At 52.8% G+C, this 16,008-nt stretch overlaps 1 protein-coding gene across 1 annotated transcript in view; it reads right to left on the reverse strand.

Annotated features, from left to right (window-relative positions):
* The window catches only part of LOC119958296 (chloride channel protein 1-like), an 84,991-nt gene that overhangs the window by 36,644 nt on the left and 32,339 nt on the right, over positions 1 to 16,008 (reverse strand). Inside the window, exons 7-10 of the mRNA XM_038786730.1 lie at positions 14,497 to 14,622; positions 10,862 to 10,946; positions 9,538 to 9,639; positions 6,546 to 6,630 (exon numbers count right to left, since the gene is read on the reverse strand). Of these exons, the coding sequence (XP_038642658.1) occupies positions 6,546 to 6,630; positions 9,538 to 9,639; positions 10,862 to 10,946; positions 14,497 to 14,622 (398 nt within the window). The remainder of the gene's footprint in view (positions 1 to 6,545; positions 6,631 to 9,537; positions 9,640 to 10,861; positions 10,947 to 14,496; positions 14,623 to 16,008) is intronic.

Genomic DNA, 16,008 nt, shown 5'->3' on the forward strand with positions numbered 1-16,008 from the left:
TAGCCCTGTGCTAAACAGCTAAACAGGAATACAGGGAAGATTAAACACCTGGTGATAGAATGGGCACTGGATTGGGTAGGGTGACGCGGACAGGTTGGCTGAGTGGGCAACTACGTGGCAAAGGCAATATGATGTGGGTAAATGTGAGGTTATCCATTTTGGTGGCAAAAACAGGAAGACAGGTTATTAACTGAATGGGGGCAGTTCAGGAAAAGGGGAAGTGCGACGAGACCTAGGTGTCACGGTAGAACAGTCGCTGAAGTTTGGCATGCTGGTACAGCAGGCGGTGAGGAAAGCTAATGGCATGCTGGCCTTCAGAGAGAGAGGATTTGAGTGTAGGGGGAGGGATGTCTTGCTGCACGTACACAGGGCCTTGATGAGGCCACACCTTGAGTATTGTGCCTCCTAGTTTGAGGAAGGTTCTTGCTTTTGAGGATGTCCAGCGAAGGTTCACCAGACTAATACCTGGGAGGCAGGACTGACATATGAAGCAAGACTGGATCGACTGGGCTTATACTCACTGGAGTTTAGGAGAATGAGACGGGATCTCATAGAAACATATAAAATCCTGATGGGACTGGACAGGCTACATAGAACATAGAACAGTACAGCACAGAACAGGCCCTTCGGCCCTCGATGTTGTGCCGAGCAATGATCACCCTACTCAAACCCACGTATCCACCCTATACCCGTAACCCAACAACCCCCACCTTAACCTTACTTTTTAGGACACTACGGGCAATTTAACATGGCCAATCCACCTAACCCGCACATCTTTGGACTGTGGGAGGAAACCGGAGCACCCGGAGGAAACCCACGCACACAGGGGGAGGACGTGCAGACTCCACACAGACAGTGACCCAGCCGGTAATCGAACCTGGGACCCTGGAGCTGTGAAGCATTGATGCTAACCACCATGCTACCGTGCTGCCCCTAGATGCTGGAAAGAAAATTCCAGATGTTGGGGACGTCCACAACTAGGGCTCACAGCCGAAGAATAAGGGGTCAGCCGTTCAGGACTGAGATGAGGAAGAAGCTCTTCTCTCAGAGAGTTGTCAACTTGTGGAATTCTCCACCACAGTTGGGGCCAGTTCGTTGGATATATTCAAGAGGGAGCTGGACGTGAGGCTAACGGGATCAAGGGGTATGGACAGAAGGCAGGATGGGATACCGAATTCGCATGATCAGCCCTGATCACACTGAATGGGGGTGCAGGCTCAAAGGGCCGAATAGCCTCCTCTTGCACCAATTTTCTATGTCTGCATGCTCTGGTCCAATGATCTACTATCCTTTAATTCCTTTCCTCCCAGAGACTGGGACTTTGATTGCCTTTTCCATTGAACGATTGAGGAAAAGCTTTCAAACTGTTTTATTGTGATTTAAATAGAGCCAGAAGTCCTGCCCTAATTTCCGACAGATCCTATTTTTGCCTCAGGGAAAGGATGTGATTCACACATGGGGGAAACCCAAATCCAGCAAAGCCATTTGAACTGAGCACAGTGTTCAAATAGATCTTTTTTCCGCTGGATGAGGTCCGTTTCCCCCACTGTGCGATGCACAATTTTTAAGAGTTGACATGAATGTTCATAAGAGGCGGGGTAAGGTCTATATTGCTGTCAAGAAATAAAGCGATTTAAATCTCCTGCCCTTTAAATTTTGAAAACAATAACCTGCTGTTTTCTCTCAAGTTAAAAAAAAAAATCAGTGCTAGCAATTTCAACAGCTGTTTGTTGACATACCCAAAGGGCTACCTTTATAATATTATTACTGCTTGACTGCTTCCAAAACCAATCATTATCACAATGGGGGCTGTAAGTTCACAATTTCATTAACAGCTATCAAGGGATTCACTGTCCTTCATGTGGGGCTGTGGAAACAAATGTTTGTTTTTATAAAGGATTAAGTACTTAAGGGGATTTAAATGTATTGAGTGGACTTTTATCAATGATGTGTTTTTTAAACAAAGCAAAGTCTGGAATAGATGCTTGGAAATTTATTTTATTGCATCTCAGCATAGCTCCTAAGGTCTGGTAGATATTGGGTGAGATGGTTTGGAGGGTATAAGGGCAAAGGGTTGTGGGTGAAGGTGTATGAGTTGGTGCTAAGTGGACATGGGGACGATAAGGAGCCAATAGGATGAATCAGGGGAAAGGTTGACAAGGGGGGGTATCAGAGACTATGGGAGCATATCGTGGGGGCTAGGTTGACACAGGTATGGGAACGGGAGCCATTCAGAGTGGGCAGAGGGACATGAGTTCACACGGAGGGTGTGAGGGATCATTGGGGATGGGGGTGGGCGGAGGTGGCACTGCCACTTTGCCAACGTGCCCTGAACAATGAAGTGATGAAGACTCTGACTTAGAAACTTGACCGGTCTCCTTTGCAACACTGCTTGACCAGGGATTGACAACTCCAGGAGATCCCGGACCTCAGGACCCCAAGGCACTTGACCGCCCTCACGGTCAGATTGTGCTCCCGATCCCTCACCTCCAACACTCTTAGAGAGCGAATAAACAAAGCCATTCGGGGAACGTGCAAACAGCACACATTCCCGAAAGGTGCTCCCGTGACTCATCTTCTGGGTTGTTCAAGGAGCGAAGATGGAAGTTTGACAACCACTTACTTTAATTCATTGATCAGATGTGGGCTTCGCTGGACGAGGCCAGCGTTTGTTGCCCATCCCTAACTGCCCTTGAACCGAGCATTCTCGCTCAGTCATTTCTGAGTGGGCAGTTGAAAAGTCAACCACATGAACACAAACGTACGAAGGTTCCTCAACGTCATTATGATGCCGGCTGTGGAAGGGGAGGCGGGGATAGTGGTGGCATTAGATAGACTACATAGAACAGTACAGCACAGAACAGGCCCTTCAGCCCTCGATGTTGTGCCGAGCAATGATCACCCTACTGGAGAAGGCCTTTGATAGGGTTGAGTGGGGGTATCTGTGGGAGGTGTTGGAGAGGTTTGGGTTTGGGGAGGGGTTTGTCCGTTGGGTGAGGTTGCTCTATGAGGCCCCGATGGCAAGTGTAGCCACGAATAGGAGGAGGTCGGAGTACTTTCGGCTGCATCGGGGGACGAGACAGGGGTGCCCCCTGTCCCCCTTGCTATTTGCGTTGGCAATTGAGCCCCTGGCCATGGCGTTGAGGGAGTCGGGGAACTGGAGGGGCTGGTGCGGGGTGGGGAGGAGAATCGAGTGTCGCTTTATGCGGACGACCTGTTGCTGTATGTGGCGGACCCGGTGGGGGGATGCCAGAGGTGATGAGGATTCTTAGTGAATTCGGGGGCTTCTCTGGGTATAAACTGAACCTGGGCAAAAGCGAGTTGTTCGTGGTGCACCCGGGGGATCAGGAGGAGGGGATTGGTAGGCTCCCATTGAAGCAGGCAGGGAAGAGCTTCAGGTACCTAGGGGTCCAGGTGGCTGGGAGTTGGGGGGCCCTGCACAAGCTCAACCTCACAAGGTTGGTGGAGCAGATGGAGGAGGAGTTTAAGAGGTGGGATATGTTACCGCTGTCACTGGCGGGGAGGGTGCAGTCCGTCAAGATGACGGTGCTCCCGAGGTTTTTGTTCCTGTTCCAGTGCCTCCCCATCCTTATCCCGAAGGCCTTTTTTAGCAGGGTCAACAGGAGTATCACGGGATTTGTGTGGGCGCACGGGACTCCGAGGGTGAGAAGAGTGTTCCTGGAATGGGGCAGGGATAGGGGGGGCTGGCGTTGCCCAACCTCTGTGGGTACTACTGGGCGGCCAACGCAGCGATGGTGCGTAAGTAGGTAATGGACGGGGAAGGGGCAGCATGGAAGTGGATGGAGGCGGCGCCTTGTGGGGGCACGAGCCTGGAGGCGCTGGTAACGGCGCCGTTGCCGCTCCCCCCAACGAGGTATACCACGAGCCCGGTGGTGGCGGCTACCCTCAAAATTTGGGGGCAATGGAGACGGCACAGAGGAGAAGTGGGGGGCTCGATGGAGGCCCCGATACGGGGAGCCATCGGTTTGCCCCAGGGAGCATTGATGGCGGATTTCTGGGCTGGCACAGGGCAGGGGTTAGGAGGTTGAGGGACCTGTTTGTGGAGGGGAGGTTCGCGAGCTTGGGGGAGTTAGAGGGGAAGTTTGGGCTCCCCCCCGGGGAACATGTTTCGGTACATGCAGGTTAGGGCGTTTGCCAGGCGGCAGATGGAGGGGTTCCCCTTGCTGCCCCCACATGGGGTATGGGACAGGGTGCTCTCGGGGGTGTGGGTTGGAGGAGGGAGGATCTCGGACATATACCGGGTAATGCAGGAGGTAGACGAGGCCTCGTTGGAGGAACTGAAGGGGAAGTGGGAAGAGGAGCTGGGTGAGGAGATTGAGGAGGGGACGTGGGCGGATGCCCTGGAGAGAGTGAATTCCTCCTCTTCCTGTGCGAGGCTTAGCCTCATACAGTTCAAGGTGCTGCACATGACTGGGACGAGGAGGAGTAGGTTTTTCGGGGGAGAGGACAGGTGTGCTAGGTGCTCGGGGAGCCCAGCGAACCACGCCCATATGTTTTGGGCGTGCCCAGCGTTGGGGGAGTTTTGGAAGGGGGTAGCAAGGACGGTGTCGAGGGTGGTGGGATCCAGGGTCGAGCCAGGCTGGGGACTCGCAATTCTTGGGGTTGCAGAGGAGCCGGGAGTGCAGGAGGCGAAAGAGGCCGGTGTTCTGGCCTTTGCGTCCCTAGTAGCCCGGCGGAAGATCTTGCTCCAATGGAAGGATGCGAGGCCCCCAAGCGTGGAGGCCTGGATCAATGATATGGCGGGGTTCATTAAATTGGAGAGGGTGAAATTTGCCCTGAGGGGATCAGTACAAGGGTTCTTTAGGCGGTGGCAGCCCTTTCCTGGACTTCCTGGCGGAACGGTAGGGAAATAGGCCGACAGCAGCAGCAACCCGGGGGGGGGGTTTGGATCGGGGGGAGGGAGAACTGTGTACATGGGTTTGTGGGATGTGGCGGGTGTTATCTCTTTCCCTTTTGTTGTTTGGGTGTTCTTTTGTTTTTTTTTCTTTTGTTTGCAGTTGCTTTTGTAGTTGGGTGGTTGTTTTTCTTGGGTTTTTACCACGGTTGTTTTGTTAATGTTGTTTTGTTGTTTATATTTTGTGAAAATCTTAATAAAAATTATTTAAAAAAAAAAAAGAAAAGTCGACCACATCGCTGTGTGTGTGTGTGTGTGGGGGGGGGGGGGGGGGGGGGGGGGGGGAGGTCTGGAGTCACATGTAGGCCAGACCAGGGCAATGACGGCAGATTTCCTTCCCTAATGTTCATTAGTGAACCAGATGGGTTTTTGGTCTCCATTACTTTTTAAAAATAAATTTAGAGTACCCAATTCATATTTTCTAATTAAGGGGCAATTTAGCACAGCCAATCCCTGCACATCTTTGGGTTGTGGGCGGCGAAACCCACGCAGACACGGGGAGAATGTGCAAACTCCACACGGACAGTGACCCAGCCGGGATCGAACCTGGGACCTCAGCGCCGTGAGGCAGCAGTGCTAACCCACTGAGCCACCGTGCTGCCCTGGTCTCCATCAGGTAGACCAGGTTCCAATTTCAGATTCTTCATTCAGCAATTGAATTGAAATGTGGTGGGATTCGAACCCATGTCCCCAGTGAGGTGTTGGGTATGCTGGGTCTGCGAGGACTGCGTTCACCAGAGCAGCGAGAGAGACAGGCTACCAACACTTGTAGAAGTACAACTCGATTTTATTCAACAATGAGCTGCTAAACATACTTGCACTGTGGGTTGACACTATGTTAGGTTGACTGGAGAACATAGAACAGTACAGCACAGAACAGGCCCTTCGGCCCTCAATGTTGTGCCGAGCCATGATCACCCTACTCAAACCCACATATCCACCCTATACCCGTAACCCTTAACCTTACATTTATTAGGACACTACGGGCAATTTAGCATGGCCAATCCACCTAACCCGCACATCTTTGGACTGTGGGAGGAAACCGGAGCACCCGGAGGAAACCCACGCACACAGGGGGAGGACGTGCAGACTCCACACAGACAGTGACCCAGCCGGGAATCGAACCTGGGACCCTGGAGCTGTGAAGCATTTATGCTAACCACCATGCTACCCTGCTGCCCCTGAGACCTGAGGTTAACCTGACCAGACTATACTGCTAGCACATGGTAGACGTTCGTGTTGCTGATCACGGGCTGTCTCAGAGGCTGCATCCCGAGAGAGCGGGAAAACTAGTGCCCTCTGGCTTTATAGTGGCCGTGTCCTGTCTGGTGATTGGCTGCTGTGTTCTGTGTGTTGATTGGTCTTTCAGTGTGTCAGTCAGTGTCTGTCGATGCACCATCATATACTTGTGTGTATATCATGACACCCAGAGATTTAAGCTGGATTACTACTCCAGTGACGGTACCACTGCGCCACCATCTCCCCATAACCCCTCCGCATGACCGGTGCCAGGGGGAGCGAACTTTCCCGGTGTCACCGCCTGTGGATTCGGTCTTGATTAATGCTTCGATCTGGCACGAGGTTCTGACAGTGCACTCTGACGGGGCTGAGGGCGTGCTCACGGACTTACCCTGGAACCGATGTACTGGCCTACGCCGTGCGGGAAGGTCACACTTGCCAGGACAAGAGCCACAAATCCGGCAAACAGAATCTTACTGCGGGAACAAACACATTTACATAGAATTACATAGAATTTACAGTGCAGAAGGAGGTCATTCGGCCCATCGAGTCTGCACCGGCTCCTGGAAAGAGCACCCTACCCAAGGTCAACACCTCCACCCTATCCCCATAACCCAGTAACCCCACCCAACACTAAGGGCAATTTTGGACACTAAGGGCAATTTAGCACGGCCAATCCACCTAACCTGCACATCTTTGGACTGTGGGAGGAAACCGGAGCGCCCGGAGGAAACCCACGCACACAGGGGGAGGACGTGCAGACTCCGCACAGACAGTGACCCAAGCCGGGAATCGAACCCGGGGACCCTGGAGCTGTGAAGCGATTGTGCTATCCACAATGCTACCGTGCTGCCTTCTAATTCTTCTGTCTTCTACTGTACTGTCTTCTAATTCAAGATACTGAGCGTTTCACATCCAGCTGTTTCAAAGTCACACCTGTAAAGGTGACCCCGTGTGTGAGAACAGGTGTGGTGGGCCAACCGTTCCGGCCTTCCGGAATGGGATCTTGCTATCATTTACTAAGAGCACGTCTGATCTCCGGAGGAAGTGACATCACTTCCTTGCCTGATTCCCATGTCCTTACTGTCTGAAGTGGTAGGAGATACAGAAGTCTGAGAACACGCACGGACAGACTCAAAAACAGCTTCTTCCCCACCGTCACCAGACTCCTAAACCACCCTCTTATTGACTGACCTCATTAACACTACCCTGTATGCTTCACCCAATGCCGGTGCTTATGTAGTTACATTGTATATCTTGTGTTGCCCTATTATGTGTTTTCTTTTATTCCCTTTTCTTCCATGTACAGAATGATCTGTTGAGCAGCTCGCAGAAAAATACTTTTCACTGTACCTCGGTACACGTGACCATAAACAAATCCATCCGAAAGTCTTGAATACAATCCACTTCATTTGCTCCTGCACTGGACCTCCACTGGCTCAGTCTGTGCGGCTCTGGCCTGTCCTGTGCTGCCGTGATATCATCGGCTCATTTCTCCATCCCGTTGCTCAGCAGCTATCTCCTTACAGGTCTGGGGGCAGGACTGACATCATTGGGGGCAGGGACTGACATCATTGGGGGCAGGGACTGACATCATTGGGGGCGGGGCCCGACATCATTGGGGGCAGGACTGACATCATTGGGGGCAGGGCCTGACATCATTGGGGGCAGGGCCCGACATCATTGGGGGCAGGACTGACATCATTGGGGGCAGGGACTGACATCATTGGGGGCGGGACCCAACATCATTGGGGGTGGGGCCCGACATCATTGGGGGTGGGGCCCGACATCATTGGGGGCAGGGCCCGACATCATTGGGGGCGGGGCCCGACATCATTGGGGGCAGGACTGACATCATTGGGGCGGGGCCCGACATCATTGGGGGCAGGGCTCGACATCATTGGGGGCAGGACTGACATCATTGGGGGCGGGGCCCGACATCATTGGGGGCAGGACTGACATCATTGGGGGCAGGGACTGACATCATTGGACGGGGCCCAACATCATTGGGGGCGGGGACTGACATCATTGGGGGCGGCGTCCGACATCATTGGGGGCGGGGCCCAACATCATTGGGGGCAGGGCCCGACATCATTGGGGGCGGGGATTTACATCATTGGGGGCGGGGCCCGACATCATTGGGGGCAGGGCCCAACATCATTGGGGGCGGGGCCCGACATCATTGGGGGCAGGGCCCAACATCATTGGGGGCGGGGCCCGACATCATTGGGGGCAGGGCCCAACATCATTGGGGGCGGGGCCCGACATCATTGGGGGCGGGGTCCGACATCATTGGGGGCAGGACTGACATCATTGGGGGCAGGGACTGACATCATTGGGGGCGGGGCCTGACATAATTGGGGACGGGGATTGACATCGTTGGGGGCGGGGCCCGACATTATTGGGGGCAGGGCCCGACATCATTGGGGGCAGGGACTGACATCATTGGGCGAGGCCAACATAATTGGGGGCAGGGCCCGACATCATTGGGGCAGGGACTGACATCATTGGGCGGGGCCCAACATAACTGGGGCAGGGCTCGACATCATTGGGGGCAAAGACTGACATCATTGGGCGGGGCCCAACATCATTGGGGCAGGGCTCGACATCATTGGGGCGGGGCCTGACATCATTGGGGCAGGGACTGACATCATTGGGGGCAAAGACTGACATCATTGGGCGGGGCCCAACATCATTGGGGCAGGGCTCGACATCATTGGGGCGGGGCCTGACATCATTGGGGGCTGAGACTGACATAATTGGGGGCAAAGACTGACACCATTGGGGGCAAAGACTGACATCATTGGGGGCAGAGACTGACATCATTGGGGGCAGGGACTGACATCATTGGGGGCAGGGACTGACATCATTGGGGGCAGAGACTGACATCATTGGGGGCAGGGACTGACATCATTGGGGGCAGGGACTGACATCATTGGGGGGCGGGGCCCGACATCATTGGGGGTGGGGCCAAAATCATTGGGGCCCGCCACATCACCAGGGGTGTGACATGTGTCCCCCACAAAGGTGGAGAGCACGGACCCCCTGAAAGTGTCAGTCCTCTAGTTGGAAGCAGAGTCTCGGAATACTTTTAAGACAGAGGTGGATAGATTCTTGATTAATGACGGTTGGGGGGGGTGAAAGGTTATCGGGGGGGGGGGGGTCGATAGGAATGTGGAGTTGCGGTAACATTCAGATCAGCCTGATCCTATTGAATGGGGGAACAGGGCTCGAGGGGCCGAGTGCTCCTGATTCGTGTCTTTGTGTTTATATGTCTCAGTTTCCGCATCGTCAGACAGAACTAGGGCTGGCCTGAGGGAAAGGAATAGGAATGAAGACGTGAAACCGTTATAGAGACGCTGCCCTTTCCCCGGGATACATACTTATCTGCCATGAATCTGGAAATCTTTTTGTGGTTCGTCATAAATATCGTGAGGTTCCGGTGGCAAAACAGATAAACACAACAGAGGCATCCGCACAAGACCCTGGGGAAAGGGTGAGAAAGGGAGATTGTTAACGGCACGACATTTGAGCTTTGTTTAATTTATACTAATTTGAATCGGCAAATTCCTCCCAGTAGAAGGACCTGGGCCGGGATTCTTCATAGCGGAGGCCCCCCCCCGGGGTCGGATCCCCACGCCCCCCCCCCCCCGACCAGGACGGCCCCCGTAGCCAGAACTCCGAGGCTCCGCCGGGTAGGACCATAGTAAGCTAACCCGGCTCTCGGTCCGTCGAGGCGCGGAGAATCGCCGGGGGGGGGGGGGGGAAGGGGGGGGGGGCGGGGCCGCTTTCGATGGCCCCCGATCGGCGTGGCGGCAATCCCGCGGAGAATCGGCGGGCCGGCGTCGGAGTGGCGGGGCGCAGTTCCCGTGCCTCCTCCCGTCCCTCAACTCCGCATTGCAGGGGCAACGCATTCCCGATTTCCGCTCACGTGACCCCCCAGCCATCTGTGCCAGCTGGCCGTTTAACTCGAGGCGGCATCGCAATTGAGCCCAATCCCATCCTCATCCGACTTCCGCTCCGACCCTCGGACGATTCCCCGGGTTCGAGCCCCACTCGAACAATTTGGACGTGCCACCTGCACCAGCCAGTACTGAGGGAGTGCTGCACTGTCTTCCAGATGGGGCGTTGAATCAACATTGCCCGTCAGGTGGGTAGAAAAGATCCCGTAGCTCTATTTGATGACAATAGCTAACAATACGAAAGTGGCAAATTTCATAAAATCCCTACAGTGCAGAAGGAGGCCATTCGGCCCACCCAGTCTGCACTAACCCTCCGAAAACGTGCCTTACCCAGGCCCACACCTTCACCCTACCTGCATAACCCATTGTTGGACACGGAGGGAGAATTTATCATGGCCAATCCACCCTAACCTGCACATCTTTGGACTGTGGGAGGAAACCGGAGCGCCCGGAGGAAACCCACGCAGACACGGGGGGAGAATGTGCAGACTCCGCACAGTCACCCAAGGCTGGAATCGAACCCGGGTCCCTGGCACTGCGAGGCGGCTGTGCTGACCCACTGTGCCACCGTGCCACCCGGATTGTTAGCCGAATCTTGCTGTGCAGAAACTGGCTGCCATGATTCCTCGGAAGTTTGCTTCCGTTGGCCCTGAAGAGCTTTGGGAACCCTAGCAGTTGGGAAAATTGCTTGATAAATGCAAGCCTTTGCTTCCCTTGTAAAGAAAGAGCAATTCCTCCGACTTACCCAAGAATGGCGAAGGACAGGAACTCTGGCAGGTCAAAGGGGAACTCCACCCTCCAGTTGGTAGTGAAGAGGACGGCCACGGTTTCTGAGGGGAGATTGAGGAAGAGTCAGCCACAGGGTTCAATCTCCTCAAGGCACCGTGCACTCAACTTCCATCAGGGACCTCCGGTATCAAAGCTGAGCAAATTAGGAATAATGATGCACAGAGGCTTCTTCGATGCTTCTTCAGGGCTCTGAGTGCAGTCCACAAGATACTGGGAGGGATTTTCCTGCCTGTATTGCTAAAGTGATGCGCACGTCAAGCGAGGAACATGAAGTTAAATGCGTGCTGATTGTACACTAGGACTATGAGAGCTGTGTGCTCCCTCTTCGTCCAATCAAAACGCTCCTACGGTTCAATCAACAACTCCTCAAATTCCAGGTGGACAGGTGCAGTGAGCTTTACAGCATCGAATGAGGCCACTCAGCCCATCAGGTCTGTGTCGGCCATCGAGCACCTGTCCATTCCAATCCCATTTCCCAGCACTTGTTCGCTGTGGAGTCTCAATCGCTCATCTAAATGCTGTTCCCGCCTCTCCCACCCTTTCAGTTCCCGATTCCCACCACCTTCCTCAAACCCCCTGCCCCAGGAGACGGCTAGTGGATGTGGGAAGTTATCATGTATATCATAGCGTTTACAGTGCGGAAGAAGGCCATTCTGCCCATCGAGTCTGCACCGGCCCTTACAAAGAGCACCCTACTCAAGCCCACGTATCCACCCTATCCCCGCAACCCAGTGACCCCCACTTAACCTTTTTTGGCCACTAAGGACAATTTAGCATGGCCAGTCCACCTAACCCGCACATCTATGGGAGGACAGGGCTAAATCGCTGGCTTTGAAAACAGACTAAGGCAGGCCAGCAGCACGGTTCGATTCCCGTAACAGCCTCCCCGAACAGGCGCCGGAATGTGGCGACTAGGGGCTTTTCACAGTAACTTCATTTGAAGTCTACTTGTGACAATAAGCGATTTTCATTTCATTTCTGGAAACCGGAGCACCCGGAGGAAACCCACGCAGACACGGGGGGAGGACGTGCAGACTCCGCACAGACAGTGACCCAGCCGGGAATCGAACCTGGGACCCTGGAGCTGTGAAGCAACTGTGCTAACCACTGTGCTACCGTGCTGCGCTTTTTTGTTGTTACTTTTTTAGGTAAGGTAAGCTTAAATATTTCTTTTTGTTTTGACCATTTGAAGCTGATTGCAGCTCTATTCATAGTTAAATGATTCAGCATTTTCTATAACTCGCGAAATATTCGGTGTGCATTAAATGGATTTAACCTTATTCATGGTTAGTGAACGAGCTCAATTTCTATTTTAAAATAAATTTAGAATACCCAATTCATTTTTTCCAATTAAGGGGTGATTTAGCGTGGCCAATCCACCTACCCTGCACATCTTTGGGTTGTGGGGGTGAAACCCACGCAGACACGGGGAGAATGTGCAAACACCACACGCACAGTGACCCAGAGCCGGGATCGAACCTGGGACCTCGGCGCCGTGAGGCATCAGAGCTAACCCACGGCGCCACCGCACTGCCTCGATTTCATTCAATTTTGCGGCCCACTTAGATGAAGTAGGACCACTCATGCGGGCCACTCACCAGCCGAGGTTACCCATCACTGCCCATCACTGCTCCGGACCCTTGGCCTGGTCTACTGGGAACCGCATGGGACTACCACCGCACAAGTTCCCCTCCAAATTGCACACCACCCTGACTGGGTGTCGCTGGCTAGGTCCAGCAATGAAAGACAACAAAGAACAAAGAAAATTACAGCACAGGAACAGGCCCTTCGGCCCTCCCAGCCTGCGCCGATCCAGATCCTTTATCTAAACCTGTCTCCTATTTTCCAAGGTCTACTTCCCTCTGTTCCCGCCCAGTTCATATACCCGTCTAGATGCCTCTTAAATGATGCTATCGTGCCCGCCTCTACCACCTCCGCATGGTAAAGCGTTCCAGGCACCCACCACCCTCTGCGTAAAAAACTTTCCACGCACATCTCCCTTAAACTTTCCCCCTCTCACCTTGAAATCGTGACCCCTTGTAACTGACACCCCCACTCTTGGGAAAAGCTTGTTGCTATCCACCCTGTCCATACCTCCATAATTTTGTAGACCTCAATCAGGTCCCCCCTCAACCTCCGTCTTTCCAACGAAAACTATCCTAATCTACTCAACCTTTCTTCATAGCTAGCACCCTCCATGCCAGGCAACATCCTGGTGAACCTCCTCTGCACCCTCTCCAAAGAATCCACATCCTTCTGGTAATGTGGCGACCAGAACTGCACGCAGTATTCCAAATGTGGCCGAACCAAAGTCCTATACAACTGTAACATGACCTGCCAACTCTTGTACTCAATCCCCGTCCAATGAAGGCAAGCACGCTGTATGCCTTCTTGACCACTCTATCAACCTGCGTTGCCACCTTCAGGGTACAATGGGCCTGAACTCCCAGATCTCTCTGTACATCAATTTTCCCCAAGACCCTTCCATTGATCATGTAGTCCGCTCTTGAATTTGATCTTCCAAAATGCATCACCTTGCATGTGTCGACATGTGTTTACTATTCTGTAACTGGGCCAGCAGGTGGCAAATACAGTTAACAAGTGGATTTCTGTAAAATAGTCAACAGTATTGGATACTTCTTTAGCATTTGTGGTGATATGCATCACTGTAAATACACAAGGGGTTAATGTAAATACACGAAGACTAGCTAGACAACCATGTCTTGTTATGCACTTGGCGTAGCATAAGCGGCTTCCTTGATGTGCACTCTGACAAAGGAAGGTTCAGACGTGGAGATAACTCCACCACGTTTATTGAACTATTTACAATTCTCCTACTCCCCTTCGCCTAATTAACTACTGTTAATCCTTCTATAGCTACTCAGACTGACGAACCCGTCTGCTACAATCCACGTGGTGGGTGTGATGTTGAATCAACCCTGTGTCTGTACTCACTGGGTGTCTCCACTGGAAAGAGGAAGATCATGTGTCCTTTATATATGGGTTGGTGTAATGCCCTCCTGTGGTAGTGTCACCTCTGTGTGTATCGTGAATGCCCATTGGTCGTGTCCTATCTTACTGACCTATTGGTTGAGTATCTGTGTGTCATGTCTCTGGTGCTCCCTCAAGTGTCTAGCTAGTCTACGTGTATCTACATTAACCCTTTGTGTATTTACAGTGATGTATATCGCCACAGCATTGTTCATGGTAAATAAAAGCACTTTAGAGGACAGGATTCGGGACAGCATATAGAGTGGCACAAGGTGTGTGGGTTTGATAAGGAGGACTTTAAAAGTCTTCAGGAATCACAGATTCTTTTGGATGCAGACGAAAAATGACCGAAACATTAATTTTAAATTATTCCCCCCCGCATTTTGTTTTGTTTATTAATTATTTAAAGATGGGGGACAATAAGGTTTTTCTGACCAGTTGGGGTGCGATTAAAAACCCCAGGGACATGTCTAACAGGTGTTGGCGGCCCACTAGGCCCAAGCGTGATCCTGGGAGTTTCCTGACCCGCACAGCCCAGGAACACGCCGCCATCTTTCTCGCTTTGCAGTGGACCCACGGGGCTCCCAGCAACTTTCGTACCGTGTTCGTTATTCACCACGGCCAGCACCCGGAACATCAGAGCGGCGCACGTCGCAGCAAAAAATCCTCGCCAGTAATTCCGCACGGCAAAATGTGTGGCTGTTGTCTCCACGCTAAACAGGACGCCTGGAAGCGACGGGGTGGGGGTCGGGGGGAGGGAGGGGAGACAAGACAAATAATTAGATGGGACCAACATGGGAGCAGCTAGAAATAATTCAACAGGTAGCCGAGTGCCCACAATGGCATGTCTTAGTTTGCCGCTTACCAGATCATCGACCGGCACAGCACAGAGGGAGGCCATTTGGCCCATCATGCTGGTTCTTCGGGAACACCATCCAATTAGTCCCACACCTCCCTGCTCTTTCTCCGCAGCCCTTTTATTAAAAGTAAATTTAGAGTGCCCAATTATTTTTTTTCCAATGGGGCAGCAGGGTAGCATGGTGGTTAGCATAAATGCTTCACAGCTCCAGGGTCCCAGGTTCGATTCCCGGCTGGGTCACTGTCTGTGCGGAGTCTGCACGTCCTCCCCCTGTGTGCGTGGGTTACCTCCGGGTGCTCCGGTTTCCTCCCACAGTCCAAAGATGTGCAGATTAGGTGGATTGGCCATGCTAAATTGCCCGTAGTGTCCTAATAAAAGTAAGGTTAAGGGGGGGGTTGTTGGGTTACGGGTATAGGGTGGATACATGGGTTTGAGTAGGGTGATCATGGCTCGGCACAACATTGAGGGCCGAAGGGCCTGTTCTGTACTGTTCTATGTTCTAAGGGGCAATTTTAGCACGGCCAATCCACCCACCCTGCAGATAGAATTTACATCATAGAATTTGCAGTGCAGAAGGAGGCCATTCGGCCCATCGAGTCTGTACCGGTCCTTATGAAAGAGCGCCCCACTTAAGCCCACGCCTCCATCCTATCCCCATAGCCCAGCAATCCCACCCAACCTTTTTGGACACTAAGGGGCAATTTATCACGGCCAGTCCACCCTAACCTGCACGTCTTTGAACTGTGGGAGGAAACCCACGCAGACGCGGGGGGAGAACGTGCAGACTCCGCACAGACAGTGACCCAAGTCGGGAATCGAACCTGCGACCCTGGAGCTGTGAAGCAACCGTGCCAACCACTGTGCCACCGTGCTGCCCCTCATTCTCAATACTCAATATTGATGCGGAATCCAAGCATTTCTATAATGGTCTTCTCAAATAATCCCACCAGCTTCAAATATTTGCCGCCATAAAAAGTCTTCGGGTCGCCCTGTTCCCGTACCAGCCTCCCCGGACAGGCGCCGGAATGTGGGGACTAGGGGCTTTTCACAGTAACTTCATTGAAGCCTACTCGTGACAATAAGCCATTTTCATCTCATTTCATTCCTGCACCTCTTTTAGAATTGTACAATTTAGTTCCTCGATCTTCCTACCTATCACTTCACCGTTCTCTGCGTTGAATTTCATGGTCCCATTACAGGAGACATTTGGTGTCCTCCTTGTTTCTGAGTTTCGGGCTATGTATTCAAGCCCC

This window comes from Scyliorhinus canicula, chromosome 29, assembly GCF_902713615.1.
Source record: "Scyliorhinus canicula chromosome 29, sScyCan1.1, whole genome shotgun sequence".
Taxonomy (NCBI): Eukaryota; Metazoa; Chordata; class Chondrichthyes; order Carcharhiniformes; family Scyliorhinidae; genus Scyliorhinus; species Scyliorhinus canicula.